Below are 27,008 nucleotides of genomic sequence, written 5' to 3' on the forward strand. Positions count from 1 at the left end.
TTCCTCTCTCTGTCTAACCTTCATGGCTTCCTCTCTCTTCCTCTAACCATCACAGCTTCCTCTCTCCCTCTAACCATTACGGCTCCCTCTCTCTCTATAACCATCACGGCTTCCTCTCTCCTTCTAACGATCGCAGCTTCCTCTCTCCCTCTAGCCATTACAGCTTCCTCTCTCCCTCTAACCATCACTGCTTCCTCTCCCTCTAACCATCACAGCTTTCTCTCTCCCTCTAACCATCATGGCTTCTTCTCTTCTCTCCCTCTAACCATCACGGCTTCTTCTCTCTCTAACCATCATGGCTTCCTCTCTCCTTCTAACCCTCATGGCTTCCNCTCTAACCATCACGGCTTCCTCTCTTCATCTAACCATCATGGCTTCCTCTGTCCCTCTAACCGTTACGGCTTCCTCTCTCCCTCTAACAATCATGGCTTCCTCTCTCCCTCTAACCATCACGGCTTCCTCTCTCCCTCTAACCATCACGGCTTCCTCTCTTCATCTAACCATCATGGCTTCCTCTCTCCCTCTAACTGTTACGGCTTCCTCTCTCCCTCTAACAATCATGGCTTCCTCTCTCCCTCTAACCATCACGGCTTCCTCTCTCCCTCTAACCATCACGGCTTCCTCTCTCCCTCTAACAATCATGGCTTCCTCTCTCCCTCTAACCATCATGGCTTCCTCTCTCCCTCTAACCATCACGGCTTCCTCTCTCCCTCTAACCATCATGGCTTCCTCTCTCCCTCTAACCATCATGGCTTCCTCTCTCTCTCTAACCATCACGGCTTCCTCTCTCCCTCTAACCATCACGGCTTCCTCTTTTCCTCTAACCATCATGGCTTCCTCTTCCTCTCTCGTAATTAATAGTTTAATTAGTAATTAGTAATTAATAGTGTAATTAGTAATTAATAGTTTACTTAATAAACAATAGTGTAATTGGTAATTAGTAATTAATAGTTTAATTAATAATAAATCATATAATAAAAATAAAAATACACAACATAATTTTTAGTGATATAATAGTAGTATTTTTGTCTGATAGGTGGCACTTTTTAGCATAGCTATGTGCAAACTGCATGCAGCGCCCCCTTCCCACACTCAGGATATACCACTGCCACAATGCTAGCACTATTTTTAAAGTGGGCGGAGCTCCGGGGAAATCCAACAAATGGCAATCCAATGGCCGCGAAGTTGCCGCCGAACAAAACATTAGAAATTTCTATGATTTGCATGTTTGTTGGTGGACAAATTTAGATGTTTTAAGTTGAATACGCAAAAATGTATCAAAGACAATGTTCGAGAATTAGGTATATTGGCAAGCATCCCAAAAATTCATGATAAATACGTGAACTTAATTTAGTAAACAGCGTAATGATTTGAAAGTAGTAAATGGGCGCATTATTTCGTATCCCTATTTTATCAAATTGCTCATAAAATAATGGTCGGATTTTTAATATCTTTGAAACTTTTAATAGTACACACCGTATTACATAGGATACGAGTAACGTGGCTGCTGTAAAACTTGTAGTAAAAAAGCGTTACAAATTGTAACCGAAATCCACTTGTGGCAGTGGTAGATTGAGCCTATGAGCGAGAACGCCATCTGTCGTGGAGTTTGGGCTATGTGGGCAGTTAAACATTTATGCATCAATCCTTGATATAAGGAAAGTCTGTGCATCAGTGGGTGATACACACAAATCTGTGCATCACTTCGTGATACCTAAGGTGCCTAAAGTGGATTTGCACCTATAGTTTTTCATTGGTGATTAAAAATAACTTTAGTGGCTCAAGTCTTGGCTCAAGCTTTGAATCATCTGGGCGCCCTGATCAGATGGACTGCTACCATATATAATATTATATATATTACCATATATTATATAATATATAATATTCGTGTGCCTGTCACAATGCTGAGGTGTGACGTCACAATATTATTACCTCCGCGTTGCAAACGGAGGTCATGCAATCGCTCGCGTGTGTGTGTTCGTGTGTGTGTGTGTAGCCAGCAGCGAGCCAGCTGTTATACACACGCTCAACCGATCGATCGATTCAGCACCAGCTTGCCTTAGGCCGTCCAGTCAGCAGCAGCTCGCCTTAAGGCGTCCAGCCAGCAGCAGCCAGCAGCGAGCCAGCTGTTATACACATGTATACATGTTACACGCTCGCGGAAGTATGCACTCTTTTTGAGTGCCCTCTGTCTAGTATTATATATATTATCTACTATATAATAGTAGAAAGAGCCGAAGTGTCGTTTTCCGTATCTCCCCTGAAACCGTGCCACTTGTGCTCACGCGAATCGAGCTGGGCGTCGCGAATACATTCCGCTACGTTAGAACGCGATTTTTCCATCGTAAAGTGAATTTTGGAGGCAATTTTCTAAAAAGTTATGTGACCGAAGAAACTTCGGCATTCATCGGCGGAAACCCGCACCAACTTTTAAGATTGGCACCGCTGCTTGCCATGACGGACGTACGCACTAGCGGCAGGCGCGGTACACGTTGGCTATCTGTAACACCCGCTGTTGACTTCGCTGTCAGTCTACTGTCAGGTACTGTTCAAGATATAATTTCAATTTTTACATTCTTACTCCCCCCCCCCAATTTTCTCAACGAATTTCACGTTTCACAAAATTGACCCATGCGACTGTCAAATTTGCCGATTTCCGCGGATCCGCCGAAAAATCTCATCCCGGAGTCAGTATGTATGCGTGTGTGTGCGTGTGCATGCGCGTGTGCGTGTGCGTGTGCGTGTATGTGTGTGCGCGCCCGTGTGTGTGTAAATGTGGTATGTGTGTGCGTGCGTGCGCGCGTGTGTGCAAATATTTGACAACGGGAGGTGTAACCGTGCCCGCGCTTACCCTGGCTCCCAATGTGCTGACATTTTTAGACGCCGTTTCGATTTTCTAAGAGCACACACATACCACACTATATATATATCATAACCTTTTGAAATTGTGTTAAACTATTAATTTGTTTTCTCACGGGTTTTAATGATAATATAGCTGTACTAAATGTACATTAAAGGTATAATAATAAGCATTTAATTAGGTGGAGCCTTCACCTAGCATAGCAAGCCACACTAAACGCACGCACGAAGGCACGCACGCACGCACACGCACACGCACACACCAAAGACATTGCGGATGCGGTGTATAAACAGCCAATCACTGCCGCGCACAGCTTTGAGACGAAAATTTAAGACAAACCCCAACGAGATACGTCTGCAGTTGTATGTGTGTGCGTGTGCGCGTGTGCGTGTGCGTGTGCGTGTGTGTGTGTATGTATGTATGCGTGTGTGTGAGTGTGCATGTGCGTAGATGTGTGTGTGTAAATTGGTATGTGTGTGCGTGGGTGCACATGTGATTGTGCCTGCGCATGCCCGTGTGTGTGTGAATGCAGTGTGTGCGTGCGTGCGCGCGTGTGTGTGATGCGTGTGTGTGCGCGCGTGTGTGCAAATATTTGACAACGGGAGGTGTAACCCTGCCCGCCGCCGTCCACTGACTTTCAAGAACATATATCTTCAAAACTACTCAATTTCACTTATTAATGATGCTTCGTACCAGAATGAGAATGATATTTTCAAAAATAATATCTAAATAAGTGAAATTGTACTATGAAATCACCCCATTTCCCTTTTTTTGAAAAATTGTATGTAATTTTAAGGTAAAATTTCAGATTTTATATATATTTAGATACAATTTTTTTAAACAAATATTGATATATGACTCGAGTCTACATATCAGTATTTACTGTAAATACATCCTCAACTAAAAGTGAGAGATAAATGGTTAAACCGCCATCCTCAAATCAGGCCCCACTCAAACCCGTCTGGAGGACGGGTAAAAGCTAGTTATATATAATTAAGACAAAACATTATTCAATGCCGATTCTGAGAGTAGACAAAATGGGAGTAGGCGAAATGGGTGTAGGCAAAATGGGAGTGGGCCTGTACCGTGGTATTTGGACGCTCGCCCGAAACTGGACGCTTCTAAGTGCGCATGCGTAATCATCTGCGCAAGTAGTCATCTGCGCATCTTGCCCTTCGACACGGTTGCAATAAACAAACATGGCGGACTTCCCGGTCACTGATGGAAACATTTGATTGAAACAATTTGTAATATGTAGTAAATTAGTAAGACTGTGCTATGTGTACGTCAGGTTACAAGGCGAAAAAAAAGAAAACAAAAGAGCATGGCTACTATTTCCTACGGCCGTGCAAAACAAGATTCAAACAAAAAGAAAACAAGAGAAAAACAAAAAGCATGCCTACGGAGCGTCCAAATACTACGAGCGTCCAAATACTACGGTACAGGCCAACTGGGATGTTACCAGTTAAACATAGGTGACATTTCTTGCTGATCAAGCAGTCGACTCTAGGGCTTTGTTAGAGGTACGGTCAGGTCAGCTGGCCCAAACAGCCAACCTATAGTATTTTAACCTTTTTTACGACAGGTTATTCACGGGAAAATAGTTGAGCGTTGAGGTTTTAAGTTAAAGGGATCGTTTACTTTAGGTTCTAGGGTTCTTTTCAGTTAATTTAGGTTAAAATTACGCTACATAAAAAGTTTCATGGTTCAATCACCATTAGAAATATTATTAAAAAATGTTTTAAAACTAATGACTACAGTTTGATTACAACGACGGTGGAGCCACTCAAAGCGCACGATCTGATAAGTTGCGCAAAACCACTTTTCAGCCAAGGGCTACAGACCGAGGGTGTTTCTTATTTATTTTTGTAAAAGCAAAAGGATTGTAATATCTTAAAAACGACATATAGTTTCAGTTATAATATGGATAAATTTGCCCTAAAATCAATATTGTTTGGTTAAATAGCATTTATGTATAAACATAATTGCACTTTTGTGATTAGCCCTCGGTCTGTAACGTGCAAAATAAATTGTCAAATACGCAACTTTGATAGCGTTGCGTTAGTTAAGCGTTGACTTACTAACGCGTGTTGCGAATGATAAATATCTGGCAATGCTTACACTATCCCAGTACCCCACTCGCAACTTGCAACTCGTAGGTTACCAACGCTGATATTGATATGAGGCTCAGGTAGTGTTGTAAATCGGTTGCAATCGGTTACTCGGGGTGTTGAATGCCTGTGTGTGCATACATGCCAACATTTTTTGAATGAAAAGTGGTAGATCCGCGTGCGACGCAGTCGCGCGCGCCGCTAGGGGGGTCTGGGGGCATGCCCCCCCCAGGAAAATTTTCAAAAAATGGTGCTAAATGGTGCCTTCTCCTGCATTCTGGGGAGTAATTGGACTGCAATAGAATACATTAGAGATACATTACATACATTTATTAGAGATAAAATGAAAAAAATGAAAAAAAAGAAGTTTTTTCAAAATATTTTGCAATGCGGTAGGAATAGTATTAAAAGCGGTAGGCGGTAGAAGTCTTCAAAAAGCGGTAGTCTACCGCGTAAAGCGGTAGGGTTGGCATGTATGTGTGTGTGCAACGTCGTGTGCATGTACGTGTGTGCATGTATTTGCTTGTTTAGCCCTGTTTACTGTTTGTTTTGCACTGTTTACTACTGTGTGTATAATACATGTATGTTAATAAAGGATAACTTGTATAGTAGCAATGATATCTCTGATTCTCATCACTTTCCCAAGGTTTCTTGTTCAAGTTTTACATTTATTTCGATTACTTATTTTTTTTATGAAATCGATTATGGATTTTGATAACAAAGCGCTTGGTTCGAGCCACTGTTAAACCGATGATCGAGTATAATCGATGATCGTGACATCACTAGGCTCAGGACAAGGGAATGTCTATGTCAGACAAGTTATTCGTTTGGCTAGTTGCCTAATTGGACAACTAACAATCTTCTAGTTGTGTAATATTCCTAACATTGTTTGAGCCAGGGCGCTATCGTACGACATTCTCACATTATCTTTTCAAAGGTCGCCGAAAAAAGCAGCCCGCGAGGCACCCGTCTGGCTGTACACATCGACGCTGCATACGTGCCTGCTGGCCGGGGGCGGCATTGATTGAAGTAGGGGGGGGGGGCGCACGATTGTTTCAGTCGCAGGGTGCTAATCACTACTGAAATGTAGGTGGTGGGCCTTGTTGCGTGAAGACAAAATACATGTAATATGTTTGATGATTTATGTCGCTTATAGGTCGAGCCACTGTCGCTCTCTCTGTGTTGTGAAGTGTTACCTGTTTAAGTTATGTTTGGCCTCGCTAGGTGCCGTTAGGTTTTCCCCAGGGTTTGTGTGTGAAACCCCGAATGAGAGGTTTTGTGTAGATTGTGCACTTAGCGTGGTGCGCGCAGACTGGCCAGTCGTGCTAAGGTATCATGCTTATAAGTATAAGTATCAATAATAATCATTTTGATTGAACATGTTACCTATGCTTGTTAAGGTTGTTTTTGCTACGGTTTTTGTTATTCACCCGACAGGGTCGACATAACATATGGGTCCTTCGAGCCGGAGATTATTAGTTGCCGGAAGAATGCTGTAGCATTAATTAGTGTAGCATTGTTCAAAAGGTATATCGCGGTTGTGTGTTGGAGCGCGCTGTAGCCTAGTGCGCCGCGCCGCGGTGCTGCGTTGTTTGAGCATTTGACCTTGGAATTGAATCACGCGCTAACAGTCGTTATGTCGTACGATGCGTTATGTGATAATTTAGAGAGAAGGCGGGTGAACCGTATTAAGTTTACTAAGCTTTACAAAACATTGATACGTCATTGTGAGCGAGCCGAGTCAAGTGTGGTGGGAGCTCGAGATGAGTTAGAAATAGCTGTACGAACGAGTGTAGCGGATCTAGGCGAGCTGCGCAAGCAATATGAAAGGTTGATGGAAATTCAGGACGCTATAGAATTTGATCCGGAAAATGATAAACGTTTGAGCGGCTTGGATGCGAATGCGCGACAAGCAGATGAAGACAATGAAGAGAAGTACAGAGAGCAGTATTCTACAGTCGATGCGCGAGTGCAACATCTTGAGAGCAAATGGTTGACAGGTGCGAGAGCCCATAGCCATAGTGATTCGGTGGGAAGTAAAGCGGGCACCAGTAGAGCTAGTGAGGTTAGCATAGCGCAACATATCACTGAGGAACTGAAGGAAGTTGTCAGGAGTATGAATTCGGGTATCAACGCAGAGCAACTCGCAAAGATATTGGAAACGTTAACATATAGGAGGCGAGAAATAATGGTCCCTGTATTTAACGGTGATCCGAATATGTTTGATCAGTGGCGTTCGCTGGTCGAGGAAGAGTTCAAGAAGCCTGGCTATAGTGAGGCGGAGAAAGCTAACTATGTTCTGTCGGTATTGGAGGGTGAGCCAATGAAAATAGCTGCATCGCTGTGTGCATCCTACACACAGCGAAATAATCATGGCCCTTGAATCGAAATACGGTGATGTGCTGGCTAGAATATTGAAAGCGGTTGAAGACATGGCCACAGCGAAGGCGACAAGTGCTCCAACCGTTAGAGAGATAGATCCTTTGTATGCTAAATTAGTTTCGAGCTGGAACTACTTGCTGAAGAAAGCTGGCAATAATGTAAGTCTGATTGAAAGCAGTTGGCTATTGACGGCACTCGTGCGTACAAAGATGCCAAATTAAATCCAGATTATCTGGATGGAAACGTGGAGCTAAAATCGAATCGGCATGTGGCTGAAAAAAGGCTGTATGGTATTGAACGAAGGATGGAAAAGGATCCTGAGTTGGCTGCAACGTATCAAGATATCCACCAAGATGACCAAGATATCGTACCAAGATGACCAGATATCCGAGCTCCTGGAGACTTGGAGAGCAGAGTTGGTTGGGAAAGAATATACTAAGAATCCCGTGTGGTATTTGCCCCACCACCCAGTGGTCAAAGCGGACAGGGTCACTACAAAGTGTAGGATAGTGTATGATGGGTCAGCAAACGGGCCAAGTGGGATATCACTTAATAGTGTGCTGTTACCAGGGCCTGCTCTCCAACCGGACATATTGGCTGTTTTACTCAGGTTTAGAAGACATGCTGTTACTATAATAGCCGACATAGAAAAAATGTTTCATCAGGTTAAGATCAATGATATTGACAGAGATTTGCAACGGTTTCTGTGGCGTGACATGGATAAGCACAGACTGCTCGATGTCTACAGATTAACTGGAGTAACGTTCGGATTGAAAGCGTCTCCATTCAGCAGCATGCAGACAGTCCAGGATCACGTGAAATCCCAAGAGAAGGAGTTTCTGGACGCATCGAATGAGCTCCTGGAAAATATGTATGTTGATGATGTCATCTCTAGAGCTAGTAACGTTACAAGTGCCAAGCAATTGGCGTTGGATATGAAGTCTATGATAAAGTCGGGAGGATTCCCGCTACGAAGGTATGCATCTAACAAGCGTGGTGCTCTCGATCTTTTAGAGAGGGAGGATTTGGCTGCATGTCACGAGAAAACGTTTGTCGAAAAAGAATACGCAATAAAAATCTTAGGGGTAATGTACATACCCTATGAAGACGTTTTGATGTTCCCGTTCTATGAGAAAATGGAAAATGTGAAACATGAAACTAGACGAACAGTGTTACAGCAGCTGCACAGGGTGTACGATCCCATGGGAGTACTTTCGCCATTTGTATTCGATATTTCAGAAGGCTTGGGTAACAACAGGTAGTTGGGACGGCGCTCTACCGGAAGATTTAGCAGCGGTTTGGTTAGCTTGGAAGGCAGATGTGGAGAAACTGAGTAAAATAAAGCACCGAAGACATTTGGTACCAGAAAACTTCAAAGCTCTAAAATTCTCGCTGCATGCTTTTGGTGATGCGTGCGAGGCATCGTATGGAGGACCTACTTGCTTGTTACGGACCCCGAAGTCAAAGAGAACCACGTCACGATATTATGCTCAAAGACTAGGGTGTCCCCTATTGCCAAGCAAAGGACACTGCCAGAACTAGAGTTGATGGCTGCTCTGATTACAGCAAGATTAGTAGAATACGTGAAGACTCAGTTGAAGCTGCCACTTGTGTCAACATACTGTTGGACAGACTCAAAGGTTATATTGCACTGGATTAGTCAGCCTGCTTATAAATGGCAGGTGTTTGTAGGAAATAGAGTGACTACATTACAATCACTAGTAGAGCCAGAAAAATAGAGGTTTGTACCAGGAAGGTTAAACCCAGCGGACGTTTGTTCTCGTGGCTGTAATGCTTCAGCTTTGGCAAACAATGAACATTGGTGGCAAGGTCCAAAGTTTCTGAAAGGGGACGAAGCGGAATGGCCTAAACAAACAGAGCTTGGTACAAAGACGTCGTATGATGAAGCTAACAGAAAGCTTAGACGGATCATTGTTGGCAACGTGAAATCAGAAGCAGACCATGATGACCCGCTAACAGCATATATGGGGAGATTTGAATCGTACTCAAAGTTCTTGAATGTCTTTACAATGACAACAGGATGCCGATGGTTGAAATGACATAGACGCAAAGGCTTCCCGAACGAGGGGAGTGATGATGCTCTTCTGAATTTGACAGAGTATCAGAATGAAGAGATGTTCTGGATAAACTGCGTTCAGCGGAAGGCATTTCGTGACGAAATGAGACTATTGGAAGCTGGAAAACCGGTTGCAAAGACTAGCAGATTGTTGCCGTTGTCGCCTGTGTGGGATGAAAGTAAGCGTGTAATTCGTGTTGGGGGTAGGCTATGTCGATCGTTGCTTCCTGATGAGGCACGGCGGTCAATCATATTGCCGAATCACGATGTATTAGTCGAGAGGATAGTTTTGCATTATCACAAATTGCATAGTCACACTGGAATCGCACAAACGTTGGCTAACCTGAGATGTAAATTTTGGCTGCTAAAAGGTCGGTTAGAAGTAAGAAGGATATTAAACAAGTGTATGAAATGTCGAGAGCCCACCATTATGAAGCAGAAAATGGGCTCATTACCAGCCGAGAGAGTAACAGAGGCGCCACCGTTTTTGTATGTGGGAACTGACTTTGCCGGTCCACTTTACGTAAAGACATCGAGAGGCGATAACACAAAGAAAGTCTGCATTGTAATATTTACTTGTATGACAAAAAGAGCTGTACATCTTGAGCTGGTTGAGAACATGTCAGCCGGGGAGTTCTTACAGGCGTTTGAAAGGATGACAAACAGGCGAGGAAAATGTGGTGTCCTGTACTCAGATAATGCGAAGTTATTCAAAAAGGCAGCTAATGTGCTGGAGTTATTGTATAAAGCCAAGAAGGACAATCAAAAGATCCAGGATTGCTTGCGGCATAATGGAACAGAATGGAAGTTCATTACAGTAAAGGCTCCATAGCAGGGAGGTTTCTATGAACGGCTTATACGAAGCATTAAGATTCCACTACGAAAGCTCCTGGGAAAAGCACAATTGACGTTTAATGAGCTAGTGACTGTTTTAACTGACGTGGAGGCTTAGTTAAATTCAAGACCATTGACGATGGTATCCGCTGATAAGGAAGACCCGTTGCCATTAACGCCAGGTCACCTGCTGATTGGATAAAACTTGCAAGTTATGCCCGATCTTGAAATAAGAACAAGGGTTTCCAGTATTGGGAAAAGATGACAATTTCGTCAGCGTATTAGCAAGTTATTCTGGAACAGATGGCAAAAGGAGTATTTATCGGAGTTATTAATGTACGTAAAAAATGGTTTGAAGGTTGTGATAACGCCAAGATTGGGGATATAGTTCTAATAGCGGAGGACAATACGAGGAAACGAGTGGATTCTGGGTAAGATTGAGGAAGTTTATCCAGGTCGTGATTGACTCGTACGGTCAGTGGCAGTCAAAACGCCAAGAGCGGAAATACGTCGGCCAATAGCACGTTTGCGGCTATTAGAAAGTTCTGAGGACACTTCATAAATGTACGTTTGAATAATGGAAAATCTATTTCATTTGAGAGACCATAGTTGAGTTGTTTAATAATTTTCAATAGGGGAGGATGTTGTGAAGTGTTACCTGTTTAAGTTATGTTTGGCCTCGCTAGGTGCCGTTAGGTTTTCCCCAGGGTTTAAGTGTCGGAAACCCCGAATGAGAGGTTTTGTGTAGATCGTGCACTTAGCATGGTGCGCACAAGACTGGCCAGTCGTGCTAAGGTATCGTGCTTATGTTTTATTATGTAACGTGCATATAGGCCTAATTATGTAACTTGTTGTATGATTGAAATGTATTGTATTTGTTTTGTGCTCGACAATGACTTTGTTAATAAGTATCAATAATAATCATTTTGATTGAACATGTTACCTATGTTTGTTAAGGTTGTTTTTGCTACGGTTTTCGTTATTCACCCGACAGGGTCGACATAACACTCTGTACCTTATTGCGTTGTAATAAAGTTGTCTGATACTTAGCTCTGTGTTATATCGTCCATACTGGTTCTGCTAACAAAAGACAGAAACAACGAAACATTGTGGCAGCGAAGCTAAAGGACCCGACACGGATGTGACAGCCAGTGATTTCTGAGTGTTCGTAAACTGCCCGTAAAAACGACAGTTTGGGAGTGCACTGACCGTCTACTAACGTGACTACTGCTTGGACTAAGGATGAGTCACTGACCATGCCGGCGCCAACTTTCCCGCGCAAAACTGCGGTGGATATTCTGTACTGTGAACTGTGGTGCCCGACTGTGTGAGCAATACTGTACTAAACTGTAGTACGTGCTCTACTAGGAACATGGCAAATGAATCTATGGCACCGGCTATATCAGGGATCAGGCCACCACAACCACCAGTTCTAGAAGGCACTGACAACAGCGCAGAGAACTGGAGACTGTTCAAGCAGAAATGGATCAAATATACCATAATTACAAAACTAGAGAAGCAAGACCGTTCATATCAGGTAGCGTTACTATGTTACACTCTAGGTGACCAGGTACTCAAAATTGATAATGGATTCACCTTTGCGACTGAAGAAACTGAGCGCACATCCCAAGATATTCTAGGTAAGTTCGACGAATTCGCTATAGGAGAAGTGAATGAGACCTATGAGAGGTTCATCTTCAACCGTAGAGATCAAAAACCTGATGAACAGTTTGAAAGTTTCCTGGCTTCAATACGCTCTCTAGTGAAATCCTGTAACTACCACGCAGAGACAGTAGACTCGATCTTGCGTAATATAATTGTGCTCGGATTACGAGACAAAGATACTCAGAAACTCCTCCTAAGGGAAAGAAAACTAACACTTGGCAACTGTATCGATACGTGCAGAGCAGCAGAGCATGCGCGTGTCAAGGGAAAAGCAATGCATGAGACGATCACAGTCAACAAAGTGTTCGATTGAAACCCTAACCAAGGCAAACTCAATCCTCGTAAGATGAAGCCGAAAGGAAGCAGTACTGCCAATAGTCCTAGCTCGGAAATGAAGGAATGTAATTACTGTGGAAAACGACATGCTATGAGAAAGTCAGAGTGCCCAGCCGGGGGCAAAACATGCTCGTCCTGTTCCTACAAGTGAAATGGCATGTAAGCGTTTAAGTATAGTATAGTGAGTCTTGTATAGTGATGTTGTTTCTTGCGATGTGTTCTTGTAACCCGAAGATTCTTTTTTGCGCTAGCTAAAAAGCTACTTGGAGAATCACGCACATAGCAAAATCATGGAGAGTCGAAGCTGGTGTTAACGTACTGGAGGTTTACTTCACAACATAAACACCTCACTATAACTCACACTACTGGAGGCTCGTTTCACATATATAAATGCCTCATTAATATTCACACACTAGAGGCTGGTTTCATGTAAACATAAGCGCCTCATTAAGTATTCACACACTAAACCGTTATACGCACACACACTAAAACCATGCGTAGAACCGGTAGGTTTGCCCTTCTAAAAACTACACGTATCTAGTCACTACAAACAATACTCGCACACACGCACACGTTAGCACAAAAAGTCGGGAACTGTCCCTTTTTGAGATGCGCGCCCGCTTATAAATGGCGCGTGCCCGTGACGCCTCCTAGGGGCACCACCGACTAAAATACCTTTAATAGCTTTATTCGACTCCGCCAGATGTCACCACTCTGTCGTATTGCGTTATTTCTTACACCAGGCATTGCCACTTAACTAGAAATACTCTAAACTAGTGGCCTTCGTCTTCTTGTCAACACTTCTGCTAATCATATCCTATGCCTGGCAAACCCTGCAATCTAACACTTTGCATCCGCTCTTTACATCCGTTTTTACACGTCCGGTAAAAGCTGTCAACACAGATAGGCGCAAGGCCTTCTCGAAGCGTCTCCCCATAGGGCTAGTATAGTGTGTCTTGTTTAATTTATTCACCAGTGCGGTGACATATATACGCGACATATATACGAGTCGTAGCGTACATGTCTCTAGGGAGAGTTACAGGCAAGGGTGCGCCCGCTAGCGTACTATGCTAAACAGGCAATGACAAGTTTATACGTAGGTCGCATGTTCTTGCGCTGGCGTGACATGTAGGCCATGGCGAAAATGTGTGCGGGTCGTCTGAGGGAATTATTCTAAATAAACAATTTTTAATTGAAATATTCCAGCACACTCGTTACACAAGAATCACTTTGCTTGTAAATCCCGAGAAAACATACGCAAAAGGTTCACCGGCTCACTGAGAAGAATGAATCAGAGGACGAATGCGAGACGTGGATCAACGTATTAAGAACACAATCAAAACCTACACCTAAGGATATTTGCTGTATAATGATCGTTACTTGTGCGAATAAGGCACTAACCTTTCAAGTTGACCAGGAGCTTCAGTCATCATACTTCCACCTTGTTATGCAGTACATGATGAGATAATACCAATGACTAAACAGCTGAAAATGTGGAATGGCACAGATCTAGATCCAGTAGGAACCTGTCGTACTGTGATCCAAAACCCTAAGAACCGCAATAGGTATTCTGTAGAGTTTGTAGTAGTAAAAGATGATTTCACTCATTTACTAGGACTGAAAACTGCTCAAGCCATGAAGTTAGTGTTGATTAACCATTCAGCTATGGAGAGCGTGTCGCTAGTTACTGTGACTGGTCGCTACGCTGATGTATTTGATGGTCAACTAGGATGCCTTCCGGGATCGGTGCATCTAGAACTTGTTGAAGGAGTCCACCCTGTAATAACACCTGCTAGGCGTATACCAGTCTCAATACGTGAAAAATTCAGAAAGGAGCTGGACCAACTTGTGGATACAGGAGTTCTGGCCCCAGTGAATGAGCCGACTCCATGGGTTAGCCAGATGGTGATAGCAGACAAAAAATCTGGCGAACTGAGAATCTGTCTTGATCCTCGCGAACTGAATCGTGCGTTAAGACGTGAAAATGTTCAACTGCCAGTACTAGAAGACACTGCACAATTTGGCTGAGTCATGCGTATTCTCCAAGTTAGACCTGTGTTCAGACTGTTGGCATTAGATGAAGACTCTAGTCACCTGACGACATTTCAGACATTCTATGGTAGATACCGGTGGCGACGTTTGCCATTTGGTCTCTTTGTCTCATCTGAGATATTCTAGAAGAAACTCCTAGAAGCCATTGAAGGTTTGCCAGGCGTGAAATGCATAGCGGACGATGTCGTAGTGTAACGTCTCTTTTACACATGTTGTACAGATGTTACATTGAATTAGTAATCGTAGATAGTTTGGTTGTACGTAACATAGAGAAGTGTTGGGCGTTTAGCACATAGGTTAGAAATAGTTAGGCTGGGGGAACTTCAGACTAGTAGACGCCGTTTATACATCTGCTGGTCAGATGTGCTTTCACGCGCAATTATTTGAATAAAGAGAGAGTGGGTGTGTGTGATTGGTTAGGGTAGAGTGAAACTGGGCTGTGATTGGACAAGAGAGTCATATATAAGACTCTGGCGCGCATTTGAAGGAAGGGTAAATGTAAGATCGTGGATTGTCCGAAAGGGGAGAATTCGGGTTCTGGTCGCGAGAGTACGCGCACGCGCGACCGCGCGTGTGCACGGGTCTTTGTCTGTGTGTAAGGAGATGTGATGTGTGTAAGATATTAAAGATTGTACAGTTTACCACACAAGTTTGGATCTACTTCATCATTTCTACATGAACGCTCATTCCTGTTTACATTTTGGTGCTCGTGACAGTCCAAAACCTGGGTATCCTTTTGCGGACACAACGCAAGTTACTTCATATCGATCTACGGGCCAGCAACGAAACAGAGAAAGAATGACGGAGAGCGAGAGAGGGAGAGAAGGACGGAAAGAGCGGGTTCTGATGATGAGATTGGAGCCATGCAGACTGCGCTAGCGCTGACGACGATGACGATGGCGACGAGGATCGGCTGGAGATCGTGGAGATTGCGAAGGACCTTATACTACAAACGATTCACGAGCCACGGAGCCACGGAAGAAAACTGAAGAAGGAAGAAGAAGATTGGAGCGAGATAAAAGGAGAGCGGACGAGAGAGCAAGAGAGACAGAAGAAGAGAGAGAGGGAGAGTCAGAAGGAAAGAATGCAATGCCGAGACGCCGGGGCAGACAGCACCGGAAGCCGAGAGAAGAAGCTGGAAGAAAGAAGAGGAAGATATATAATGACGTGGTAAGTGTTGCAATTTTCCTAGTATACATTTCGCTGTGCTCACGCTGTTTACTGTCGCCTGACTGCTGAGTATACTGACGATATTGCTTGTGCGGACGGTTTGTGCCACAATAGAGCGTTATAGGGTGCATACAGTATAAAGTCGCGTATACACGGTCCGAGAGAAGGACTACGGGGATTTTTGTCACAGCATATATACGCTGGGAATCCTCCACATAACGTGTCAGGGAGCACGGAATATAGATACGCTAGATGTGTAAGCACCCTAAGATACTGTACTGTACTGTACTGTAAGATAAGAAGGCACAGTAGATAACCGTATGATATAATATAGTTACGCACAGGTGTATAGTTGGATACCATAGAAGGCTGGCGACGCGGTAATGGCAAGCACAGATGATGTTATTTTGGGAAAAGTGTGACGCTGAGTAGGCCTACGGCAGGGTATATTTAGTATGTATGTATGTATGTATGTAGGTTTATGGTTGTTCTATGAACGCGGTATTTTCTTCATGATATATGCTTCTAACCGTTTTTTTTTGTGGAAAATCTTTTTCGTTAAACTTTGTTTAGAAATTTGTGATCGTTTTCTTGAATTTGTGCTAACCAGTGACGGTACGTTTCCACTATATCGTCAGACCGCTAAACACATTCTTCAATTAGAGTTTGATTATAGGCCAAAAACATTTCATCGAAAATATGAAATCAGTTTTGCGTATTTTTGTTGGCTGTATATGATGTATGATGTATGATGGATGATATATGATGATTTTTGTTGGCCGTATGATGTGTGGAAGTGACAAAGTACCACATCAGTGCCGTGTTTATTAATGCCTGTGTGCATGGGCCCTGTGTGCCCTGGGATTATGAGAATATAATCCAGATACAACGTGGTTTCGGTAATGCATGTCTGTATACGCATACGCCACGTACGTTACAGCCATAAAAATACGCAAGAGTGAGAGTAATTGCAGCGATATCAGAATGTTCATGCCAAATGTGTTGAGTTTCTGACTTATATTGTGATCGAACTTTATCGTTACTTGTTTTCTACGCTTCATATGTGTTTTCTTATTGTATTTTGATTGTTGTTATGGTTGTGTGTATTGATTGTGGGTGTTTAATCGGACAGAAAGACGTTCCTCGTTGGATTGAGTTAGGAAGATATTAGGGTAGTATTTTTTTTGGAATTGGTTAGGTTCAGGTTAAAGTGTAGAGCAGCGAGGACGCTGAGTCGATGACTACCCTAGTCATCGTTTTTGGGAAAAGGGAGATAATGTAACATCTGTTTTACACGTGTGACATGGCTAGCTAGACAGAGCGTCATTGCAACATTGTTGTATTAGAGAGAATGGTAAACGTGGTTAGGTTACAGATTAGAGGTTCACTGTGAAATTGGTGTAGGACGTAGTCTGTGAGAACGGGTACATGTGCGGGCAGTATGTTTGTAGGAGTTTGGGGGAAATAGATAGGACAGAGATGTAGGGGAGAATTCGGGCTCTGGTCGCGAGAGTACGCGCATGCGCGACCGCGCGTGTGCACGGGTCTTTGTCTGTGTGTAAGGAGATGTGATGTGTGTAAGATATTAAAGGTTGTACAGTTTACCACACAAGTTTGGATCTACTTCATCATTTCTACATGAACGCTCATTCCTGTTTACAGTAGTTCATGGTAGAGACATCGAAGAGCATGATCGGAGGCTCGAAGCATTTCTTTCCCGGTGTAGAGAGAAAGGAATCAAGCTCAATCGTGACAAACTGAGTCTTAGAACAGCAGAGAATACGTTCATTGGTCATCGCATTACAGATCGTGGCCTGCAGGTCGATCCTGAAAAAGTGCGTGCTATCAATGATATGCCAGCCCTGACTGATCTCGAAGGGGTGATACGATTCTTAGGATTCAGCAACTACTTGGCAAAGTTCTTGCCCCATCTGACCTCAGTCACTGTACCGTTGCAAAACCTAACCAAGAAGGAGGTACCCTTTGTGTGGGCATCATCACAACAGAAAGCTTTTGAAAAAGTAAAACAGATGGCCTCAGAGGCCCCTGTGTTAGCGTTCTACGATCAACATATGGGACTAACGCTAGATAAACGATGCCTGCGAGCATGGGTTAGGATCGGTATTGATGCAGGAGGGACGTCCGATTGCCTACGCAAGCCGATCCCTAACAGATACTGAGAAAAGATGGGCACAAATAGAGAAGGAGATGTTGGCTGTGGTGTATGCATGGACTTGAAAAGTTTCACAACTATACTTATGGGAGAAAGGTTAATGTAACCACAGACCACAAGCCCCTTGACGCTATTGCTACAAAACCGCTATTCCCTGCACCCAAGAGGTTACAAGCATTGCTGCTGGGGACTCAAAAATACCAGATCACACTAACGCACAAACCTGGAGTAGATATTCCGGTCGCAGATGCACTCTCACGTGCTCCTCTTTCAGATAAGCCACACACTGATGCTGCAGTAGTGAGTAACGTATCATTCTCACCTATCAAGCCAGGAAGGCTGGACCAGATTCGTGCACCTACAGAGAGAGATGGTACCCTCATGTCTTTCAAAGATACGATTCTTAGAGGGTGGCCGGAAAACAAGAACTCTGTGCTCAAGGAACTCATTCCTTTCTTTAACTACCGAGATGAGTTACAAGATGGTATCCTACTGCGTGGTGAGCGATTCATAGTCCTAACAGAACTGCGTCGGGAAATAAAAGAAAATCTGCATGCAGGACATCTAGGTATTAACGCGTGTCTTAGACGAGCACGTGAGCTCATATATTGACCTAGAATGTTGGCTGAGATACGTGCCTTCGTGGAAGCATGCGATGTCTGCAACCTATACTGATCGCCAACCACCAGAGACATTGTCTTTACACAAAGTACCTGACAGACCATGGGTGAAAGTAGCAACAGATTTGTTCTCATATAAGGCGAGACAATACTTGATACCTATCGACTACTATAGCTTTTTCTTTGAACTGGATTAATTGCCAGATACCCTCTCCAAGACAGTTATTAACAAACTGAAACATCACTTTGCCAGACATGGAATGTCTGACTGTGTCATTAGTGATGGAGGTCCTCAGTATGCCTCTGAGGAATTATCAAAATTTGCGAAGAAATGGGGTTTTACTCATAAGCAATCCAGCCCTGGAAACAGCAAGGCAAATGGAGCCGCAGAGGCAGCAGTAATGAACGCCAAAAAGATTAAGAAAAAATCTGCAGTCTCCAATGATGATCCATACCTTGGCCTGTTGAATGTGCGTAATACTCCAACTGAGAGTCTACAAACTAGTCCATGCCAGCGACTGTTTGGAAGGCAGACCAAAACCCTTGTCCCATCAACGCTGAAACAGTTACTACCAGAAACAACTTTAAGAGACAAGAAATCCCAAATGGAGGACGGACGGATACATATGGCAAATCAGAAAAATGCAAACCGTCATGATCTCAAACCACTCAAGCCAGTTGACCGTGTATGGAATTAACCAATCCAAAGAGGACAGTCAGAGTGGCAGCCTGCCAAAGTCACAAAACAGCTACAGCCATGGACATATGAAGTTGTCACTCATGAAGGAACAGTAACGAGACGTAATCGTCGACAGTTGCGCCTCAATACTCCACAGTCAGAAGCACCTGTGATGCAGACTGCAGATAGTGTCACAGACTCTGCAAGTGAGGTGAGCGAGGAGAATGTACCAAAACCCACAGGAAATGTGACGTGTACACAAAAGGTACGAACACCAGCCGACACTGGATGCGACCGTGTGCCACAGGGATCCATGCAAAGTCCTTATCGGATGAGGTCTGGTAGGACTGTGAAACCGACCGCCCATTTCAACGTATAGTGGGCGATGATACGAGTGCATTGAGAACTGTTAGAGCAGATAATTTTGAATAAGTTCTGATCGTTACAAGTTCATTGTAATGTTCCCTGAATGTTAGAATCTTTGAAGTTTAAGATAATTCTGTGTTTCTTGGTAAAGTAGACAACAGTGTGAATTCTAAAATGTGTCGATTATTTTTCTTTAAAGAGGGAAGGTGTTGCGTGAAGACAAAATACATGTAATATGTTTGATGATTTATGTCGCTCGTAGGTGGAGCCACTGTCGCTCTCTCTGTACCTTATGGTGTCGTAATAAAGTTGTCTGATACTTAACCTCTGTGTTCTATCGTCCATACTGGTTCTGCTAGCAAGACTCGCTGGACTATGAGAGAGCGACAGCAAAACTCTTTCCTGGAAGTGAGGAAAAAGCTACAATCGGGAATGACACATGAGTAATACATCTACGAGACGAATTACGCAAAGAGTTTGATGGTATGGAGCAGATGGGCGTAATCGCAAAAGTTACGGAGCCGACCGACTGGATCAGCAGCCTGGCATTTAGCCGCATGTCAAATGGGCAACTACGCGTGTGCTTAGACCCCAAGGATCATAACACGGCAATTCAAGTGTCCATACTACAAGACTCCCACGTTGGAGTAGATCACACATAGATTTGCCGGGGCAAGTACCTTCTCGAAACTTGATGCCCATCATGGGTAACTGGTCGATATCCTTGGATAAGCCATCGAGCCGGCTCACAATGTTCAACAGAGTGTGCCGGCACGCAAAAATAAACGTGAATTTTATTACGATTTTCCATGGATCACTGTTCTATAATCATACGTGGCTACGTAGGCACACCCGCAGGCATACACGCACACACAGGCACGCACCCACGCACACACGCGTGCAGGCACGTACACGTGCAGGCACGCACGCACGCACACAGGCATGCGCGCATGAATCAGAGCAAGTAGATCAGAAGACGTAGACGCATTGTATGAGTCGACTGCCCGACAAGTGGGAGCCCGTGCACAGAGTAAAACAGTGTAATAGACTGTAATAGTGTATGCTACAAGCGCGCGCTGTGACTACGCATACGTCGTCCCGTTCGACAGTGCAGTACAGATGCATTTTGCTTTGTTTGTGTTGTTTCTTGCTTTGATATTTCAAACCTGTCAGCCTGGAATCCAAACCTGTCGGCGATTTTCAAACTTGTCGGCCCAAAAACTCAAACCTGTCGGCCTTGCATGTTAAAACCCCTCGTGGACCACACTGCTGTATGATAATTATTTAATACCTGGTGATTAGAGTAAGATCCTCACAACTTATGTAGAAATTTATGTGTTACCATGTTATAAAATTGCCCTAAAATTCAGCTGTTTTGCTGTGGTTATCTCTATTGCATATTACAGGTCGCAAGTTGTAGTAACCTCATATCATCTTATGATGAAGGTTTGCTATGTCATGCCTGATTGGATTATGTACTTTTTTCTTTTTAGATAATGAAGAAGATCCATCTACACATCCAACTGCGGGACCACTTTTCGTTAGTCGATCCAAGCCTGATCTTCTGAATGCCAAATGTATGTCAGTAATAATGTTTTGATCATCGTGAATAGAATTCACATGTTAATTTCACTGATACTCAAGGTACTTTTTCAACTCATATATTTTCATACACGTGTAACTCATTAGACCTTTTTGTCATAATGACCACCATAAGTTTGTTGCACTTTTCTTTGATCATATTTCTTCACCTAATTTCACCCAAAAAAAGGTTTTAGTGTGGTTGTAAATGCTCTGCCATGATTTTACCTTTTCGATTGAAAATTGTCAAGTTAGTGAGATTAGGTAATTACAGCATAGCCTATATTTGCTTATTTACAAATTAACCACAGCATAAATAGGAAATACATTATTTGTCAATATATCCACGTCGAATTAAGTATGATTTTTGAGTAATATTAAATTATTTCTTTGATATTCGGGACTTACAAATCTTAAAGCCTATGCGAACCCCCCAAAATAAGTCTGTAAAGGTGCGCTTAGGTTGGATTGCGATTGAATGCAATGCGACTCGACACGTTGCAACTCACTATGACTGAGTGCTCATGTCAACAGTGATACAACTAACAGTGATGAACAGCGACAATCTGAAAACTGAGACTGGCAGTCGCAAAAGGCATTGGGGTTGATACGACGATCTCCTATAGAGCACACAACTATATGATTGTGTGATCGTTCGAAATGGCGACGTCAATGTTACAGGTTTGTTGACGGTTAATGTACCATGAAAATATTGAGTTTTGAGTGTAAATCAACATCTCCTCATTTAAGTATTTGTAAAATGTTTTCACATATTTATACCGTTGCCATTATGTCATTAATTGGATCCCAGGAGAGCCGATAATTCCATTATTACTGTACCATACTGAATTCCTTTTGCACTTGCAGTAGTAGGCCTAACAAACTGCATATATGTATTATGTCTTCGGAAAAAGCTACTAGATAGTTTCTGGTTATTCTTACAGCAATGAATATAATGAATTCACAAAATTTTTCTTTAGCTGCTTCTGACCACACCTCGGTCGCCATTTTGAACAGTCTCATGACTTATTCACATGACACATGACAGTCACATGGCATTTATGCATTCGAAGGTCGTTGCAGCGATCGCAAGGCAGCTTATGTCAGGCAAAACTGCAAGCGACGGGTGGAAACTAGTCTAATCGCGTCGCAAAAGTAGAACATGCGCAACTCGAAGCGACTGGCCATTTTTCAGACGCTAAGCGTCGCTGACCAGTCTAGCAGTTGCAGGAGTCCTCAGGTCAAACTGTTCCTGCGACGAGATCGTCGCTGTGAGTTGCATCCATTTGCAGAAGATGTCGTCGCTGGCAATCACGTCACGTCGCAAGGCCGACCTAAGCGCACCTTCAAACCTTGTAATGTGTAGAGCTCTGTGTTGTTTTTCAACTATATGTATTAGTAAAAAAATTATCAAGCACTAAACCTATTTTTAACGCGAGTTCGTGAAGGAACTATGTGAAAATCGTGTCTCGTGTGACGTCACATGAATGATGTATATTTGGGAATCTATTCTCCAAACACGAGCCAGCTCGTGGTAGCATTGTAGACTGATCCACCACTATTGACTAAACATAATTGATCGCAGTAGTAATTATAGTATTACTCAATGGGTGGGACTGCTTACGCACACATAAAATGAGGAGACCCAGTTCATACTCAACCCAGTCAGAGAATTATATATTTGACCTGTATTTTCCCTTCAAAATAATACTAAGATGAGGGTTAAGCTGGGTTCACACGACCGACTTTATGCCATCAAATTGATGAATTGGATCAATTTCGCAATTATACAACCAGTAATCGGCAGTGTAAACGCAAATGTCGTGCGAACCACTGGTGTCACTGGTTAATAACAACTAGTGGGTAGATTAGAACATATTCTATTTTCGCCAACTCTGTTGCGAAATTGAAAAATTTCTCCAGCTTTGAGCTGGGTTTACACTACTGACTTCATTGTGTCACATTATGTAACCAAATCATATTGCACATGACATTGGTACATGGAAGATGGCAGTACCGTCCCGCATAATGATTGAGATCGAGCCTAGATTGGAGCCACCATTACCATGCGGTGTGGCTGTGTCAAGTTAACAATAAGCGGCTGTGTTTAAGTTGGACTAGAAAACATTACATGGTGGCGGCCGATCCAACGAAGATGAATGATGCACGATAGATGCATGATAGGCATAGGTGATAGACGCATGATAGACGCACGAACATGGTAGAAGGTGTAATGAAAAAACGTAATGAAAACCGGCAGCGATAAATAATTGAGGGAAAATATTTTGCCAATGCGGGGATTGAACCCGCGACGTTTGCGCCATTACCATGACGCTTTAACAGCTGCGGCTACTTCAAAATCGCTACATTTCGCACATTTTTCCGCGTATTTTTCCTACACACATCACACAAATTTCGGACATTCGTACATTCGTAAATTTCGTACATTCACGCTAAATTTCGTACATACATCACAGAACGGATGCCGGGATGGAAATAAATCATTGTTGGTACGCCATCAATGGCTGACCAATGTACAACAAATATAAACAAACACCGTATGTTCCAGCGGGTGATGGATCGGACACGGGGCAGTACTAGATAAAATAATTAGCTCTAGTACTAGTATCCTAGAGCTAAACTAACCTCGTAGCAAATAGTTTTCAAAATCTAAAGTGTACTGGCTGGTAAACTCCAAGACTCAAATAAACACAATTGTCAATGCGTATCCCGGTGAAGGTGTTTTGATACGATTTACTGAAGCACACAAATAAACGGAATATAAGTATATGCAGTTCCTTTCCACATAACGACTAGTAATACACACAGTAATACCAGGCTTTCATTTTTAAGGGGCGCGATCGCGCTCGCGCTCCACCGCGCACCCGAAATCGTGCCATGGTGCGTGCATCATCGCGCCTCATAAAATTGGTTGAAATCGCGCACCAAAAGTATGTGTATTATGTTGAAATAGCGCTCCATAGAGTTGTCATTTGTCAATGTAGGGGGGTACAAAAAGGTTAGCAACACACAACAATTTGTGGTGTGTAAGTAACTGAACGTATGGCAGAGGTACAGGTTACTAATACTACCCCCTGGTTTATACAACTAGACAACAGCATCCAAATACAGGTACCTACACGGTAGCCACAAGTTACCTGCTCGTTTTCCACTATACGTGGCGAGAAGTGGTTTTCTGCCGACGTGAAACAGTCGTAGGGCTGGAGGGGCTACATACGTGGCTACTACGTACAAGTAATTTGGCTAGTTAGCTCATCTGACATAGTCAGATGCAGCTTGTAGAATCGCATGATCGTCCGTCCGTCCGTCCGTGCGAGCGTCCGTCCGTCAACAGTTGGGCACAAATCTTAACCGCTTGACGTACGGTCACGATATTCGGCACATCGGGGGGGGGGGATCGTCAATTATACGGGGTCACAGATCGGGCGGAGCGGGGGAGGGGAGCGTCAGATAAAAAGCGGTAGTTTGTGGGTGATGTGTGTGTAAGCAGAGCGGACTGGGGGTCATAAGGTCATAGTACACGCGGTCACAAAAGGTGTCAAAATAAGAAGGGGAACATTCACATGATCGCCTTAAAGCTATAATGAGGTAATTCACGGGACGAGGCAGAACGCTTGCAGGAATTGGCTGACGCACACAACTAGTAGCTGGGTAAGTCTAAACGCGTCCCTCTGACTGATTAGTGGTCTCAGGGCTCGCGTGAATAAGTCGGTGTATCACCATGCGAGTGTGAGGTGTAAAAACGGCCAATTCACTCGAGTGTGTGCGCTAGGAACCAGGTCTGGGAGTACAACGAAGGTCAACAAGGTGCAAGAAGCAATGGGCGAGCTACCAGGCCATCGGACTTTAGACACATTCTTGCTATTGAGGTGAGGCACACAATGGGTGGTCTAAGCTGAGTGGGAGCACTGGTGCCAGCACTGTTATAGAAAAACTTTACTCATTATTGTTTATTCAGTCGTCGGGAGCGTACGTCGATTTTTATTGGCACCTAACTATGAACATTATAGAACCATCGGAGCAAACAGTTACTTAACTTTCTCTGACATGCTAGAAGAGTAAGTGTCAAAATACAACAATTTTTGTATTAAGTCCCATGCACAAACAAGGAGGGTATAAACATGGAAATTTGTTGAGCCTGTCTTGTTAGACTAGACGATTGACTCCGGGTTTGTCTTAAGTGAGAGAATACTATAACATGCCCTGGATGTATTAGGTATACTACAAATGTGGCAGGCAGTGAAATGGTTCAAAATAGCCTAAACTTATGGGATTAAAGACAGGTTATCATCCTCCTTAAATCTATAATATTCTCTTAATGGCAATTCTGTACTGTCAGGTATGTTACATGTAAAGTATTGACCACTACTCGCGCAGTGCTACTGCCAGTAGCATATGTTTGTGGTACTGTGACGAGGTTTTTTTGGCCTTGGTGACGTCTTAAATGTGTTACAGGTGGTCTGCAGCTCTCACCGATAATGGCAGGCTGGTAGGCTTGCGTACGGTAATCTTATTGATTGCTTTTAACTATTACTTTACTGCAGAGTAGTTTTGGGCTAACACTGGACACAATACGATGGGAAGCTCTCATCTTTAATCTGAAGACACTTAAACGTACGCGCCCAATCCCGTCCGTGGCCACAACTTTCGAGTAACATGATCCCAAACGAACATTCTTTTGAGAGGTTTCCGTGATACCATCCCAGTGCATTCCGACTGTTTCGGGCGCTGAGGTTATGTGAAAGCACATTGCGGAGACCAAACAGGGTTTTTACTAGAATTCCAACACCAACTACAGTATATATACCACGGCAAAAGGAGTCACGGCCGCAGTACAACGTAGATGAGGCGCTGTCGAGCTCCTGCGCACTTATTTAATTATATTCGGGAGTCGTGCAAGTGTTGGGAGTTGTTGGATGCAGAAAGAGATGCTAACATAGACACGCCATATGAGATGATGATAATGGGGAAGAATATGAGAATGAATAATCAGGTGAGGATCTGACATGACATCCCAAATTTTCGTCACTTGGATTCTCACCTCCTCTAGACCTGAAGGAATTGGTCATGATTCCATCACACCCACACCCCAAGAGCATGATGAGAGCCCTCACGACACGGAGCTCTACATGCATCCCTTTTCAGAGGGTGTGATTTTTAAGTGGAGCTCCCCATCATGCCCTCTTAAAGGCGTGTGATTATGGAGCGGCGAAAAGTCCCGCCTAATGGAAGTGTCGCTAAGGGACGTCATTAGAGTCCCTCCTGTACTGTTTCAAGTCTGACAAGGCCTGATGAAATGACTGCTTTCCTTTATCGGGACATAGTACTTCGCACCATAATAAAGTGATAGTTATATGGCAGCCCTCCGATTGCGAATCGAACAGAAGTTACATGTATGCAGTCACTTGCCTTAAAGTCTATCTAAGCAATAAAGTCAAGAGCTAAGATTTAATATCAGCTCCACAGTTACAATAACCAGCAACTACTGCAAAACAACGCGTTAAAAACAAACATAGCTATAAATGGAAATTACTCCAAACAGCGATAGTATAGCACACCACATAGCCAGATACGCTAGAATGAGACAACGTACAGCCTGCTTGGCAGGTATACACTCCTCAAAAGACTATAAGTTAGTATAAATAACCCCACACAAATATGAAACACCCCATTTAGTATACAAGACATCACACTATATTCGCTTAACCACCAAGAACCACGTGATGACAGCAGTACCTGCTACAGTATGGCACAGTATAGGGACATAGCTATAATCGTACAGACTAAAGAGCGCTGCCACGTACACACGAATGCGCTGTATCATAAACTATACTCCCAATATTGTAGCAGTTACGTTATGTGACTCACATATGAAGTCAAACGTTGCTCGGTATTATTTTGAAGCACGAGCATATCGTAGCGTGGAACCATTTTTCCACACAATCAGTATCATGTTCAGCAGTTTAATACGCATTAACGCATTACACTCGCTTACAAACGATGACGTGTCTTAAAAGTGGCCAAATCATACATACACGTGATCTCAAATAGGTCATCACCCATCTTGCCTGGCGTTGTGAC

The 27,008-nt window shown here is 43.4% G+C and overlaps 1 protein-coding gene across 1 annotated transcript in view; it reads left to right on the forward strand.

Annotated features, from left to right (window-relative positions):
* The window catches only part of LOC106809424 (cyclin-Y-like protein 1), a 205,475-nt gene that overhangs the window by 45,572 nt on the left and 132,895 nt on the right, over positions 1 to 27,008 (forward strand). The window contains exon 3 of the mRNA XM_014812505.1: positions 20,819 to 20,902. Within this exon, the coding sequence (XP_014667991.1) occupies positions 20,819 to 20,902 (84 nt within the window). The remainder of the gene's footprint in view (positions 1 to 20,818; positions 20,903 to 27,008) is intronic.

The sequence above is a fragment of the Priapulus caudatus genome, unplaced genomic scaffold (genome assembly GCF_000485595.1).
Source record: "Priapulus caudatus unplaced genomic scaffold, Priapulus_caudatus-5.0.1 Scaffold353, whole genome shotgun sequence".
Taxonomy (NCBI): Eukaryota; Metazoa; Priapulida; class Priapulimorpha; order Priapulimorphida; family Priapulidae; genus Priapulus; species Priapulus caudatus.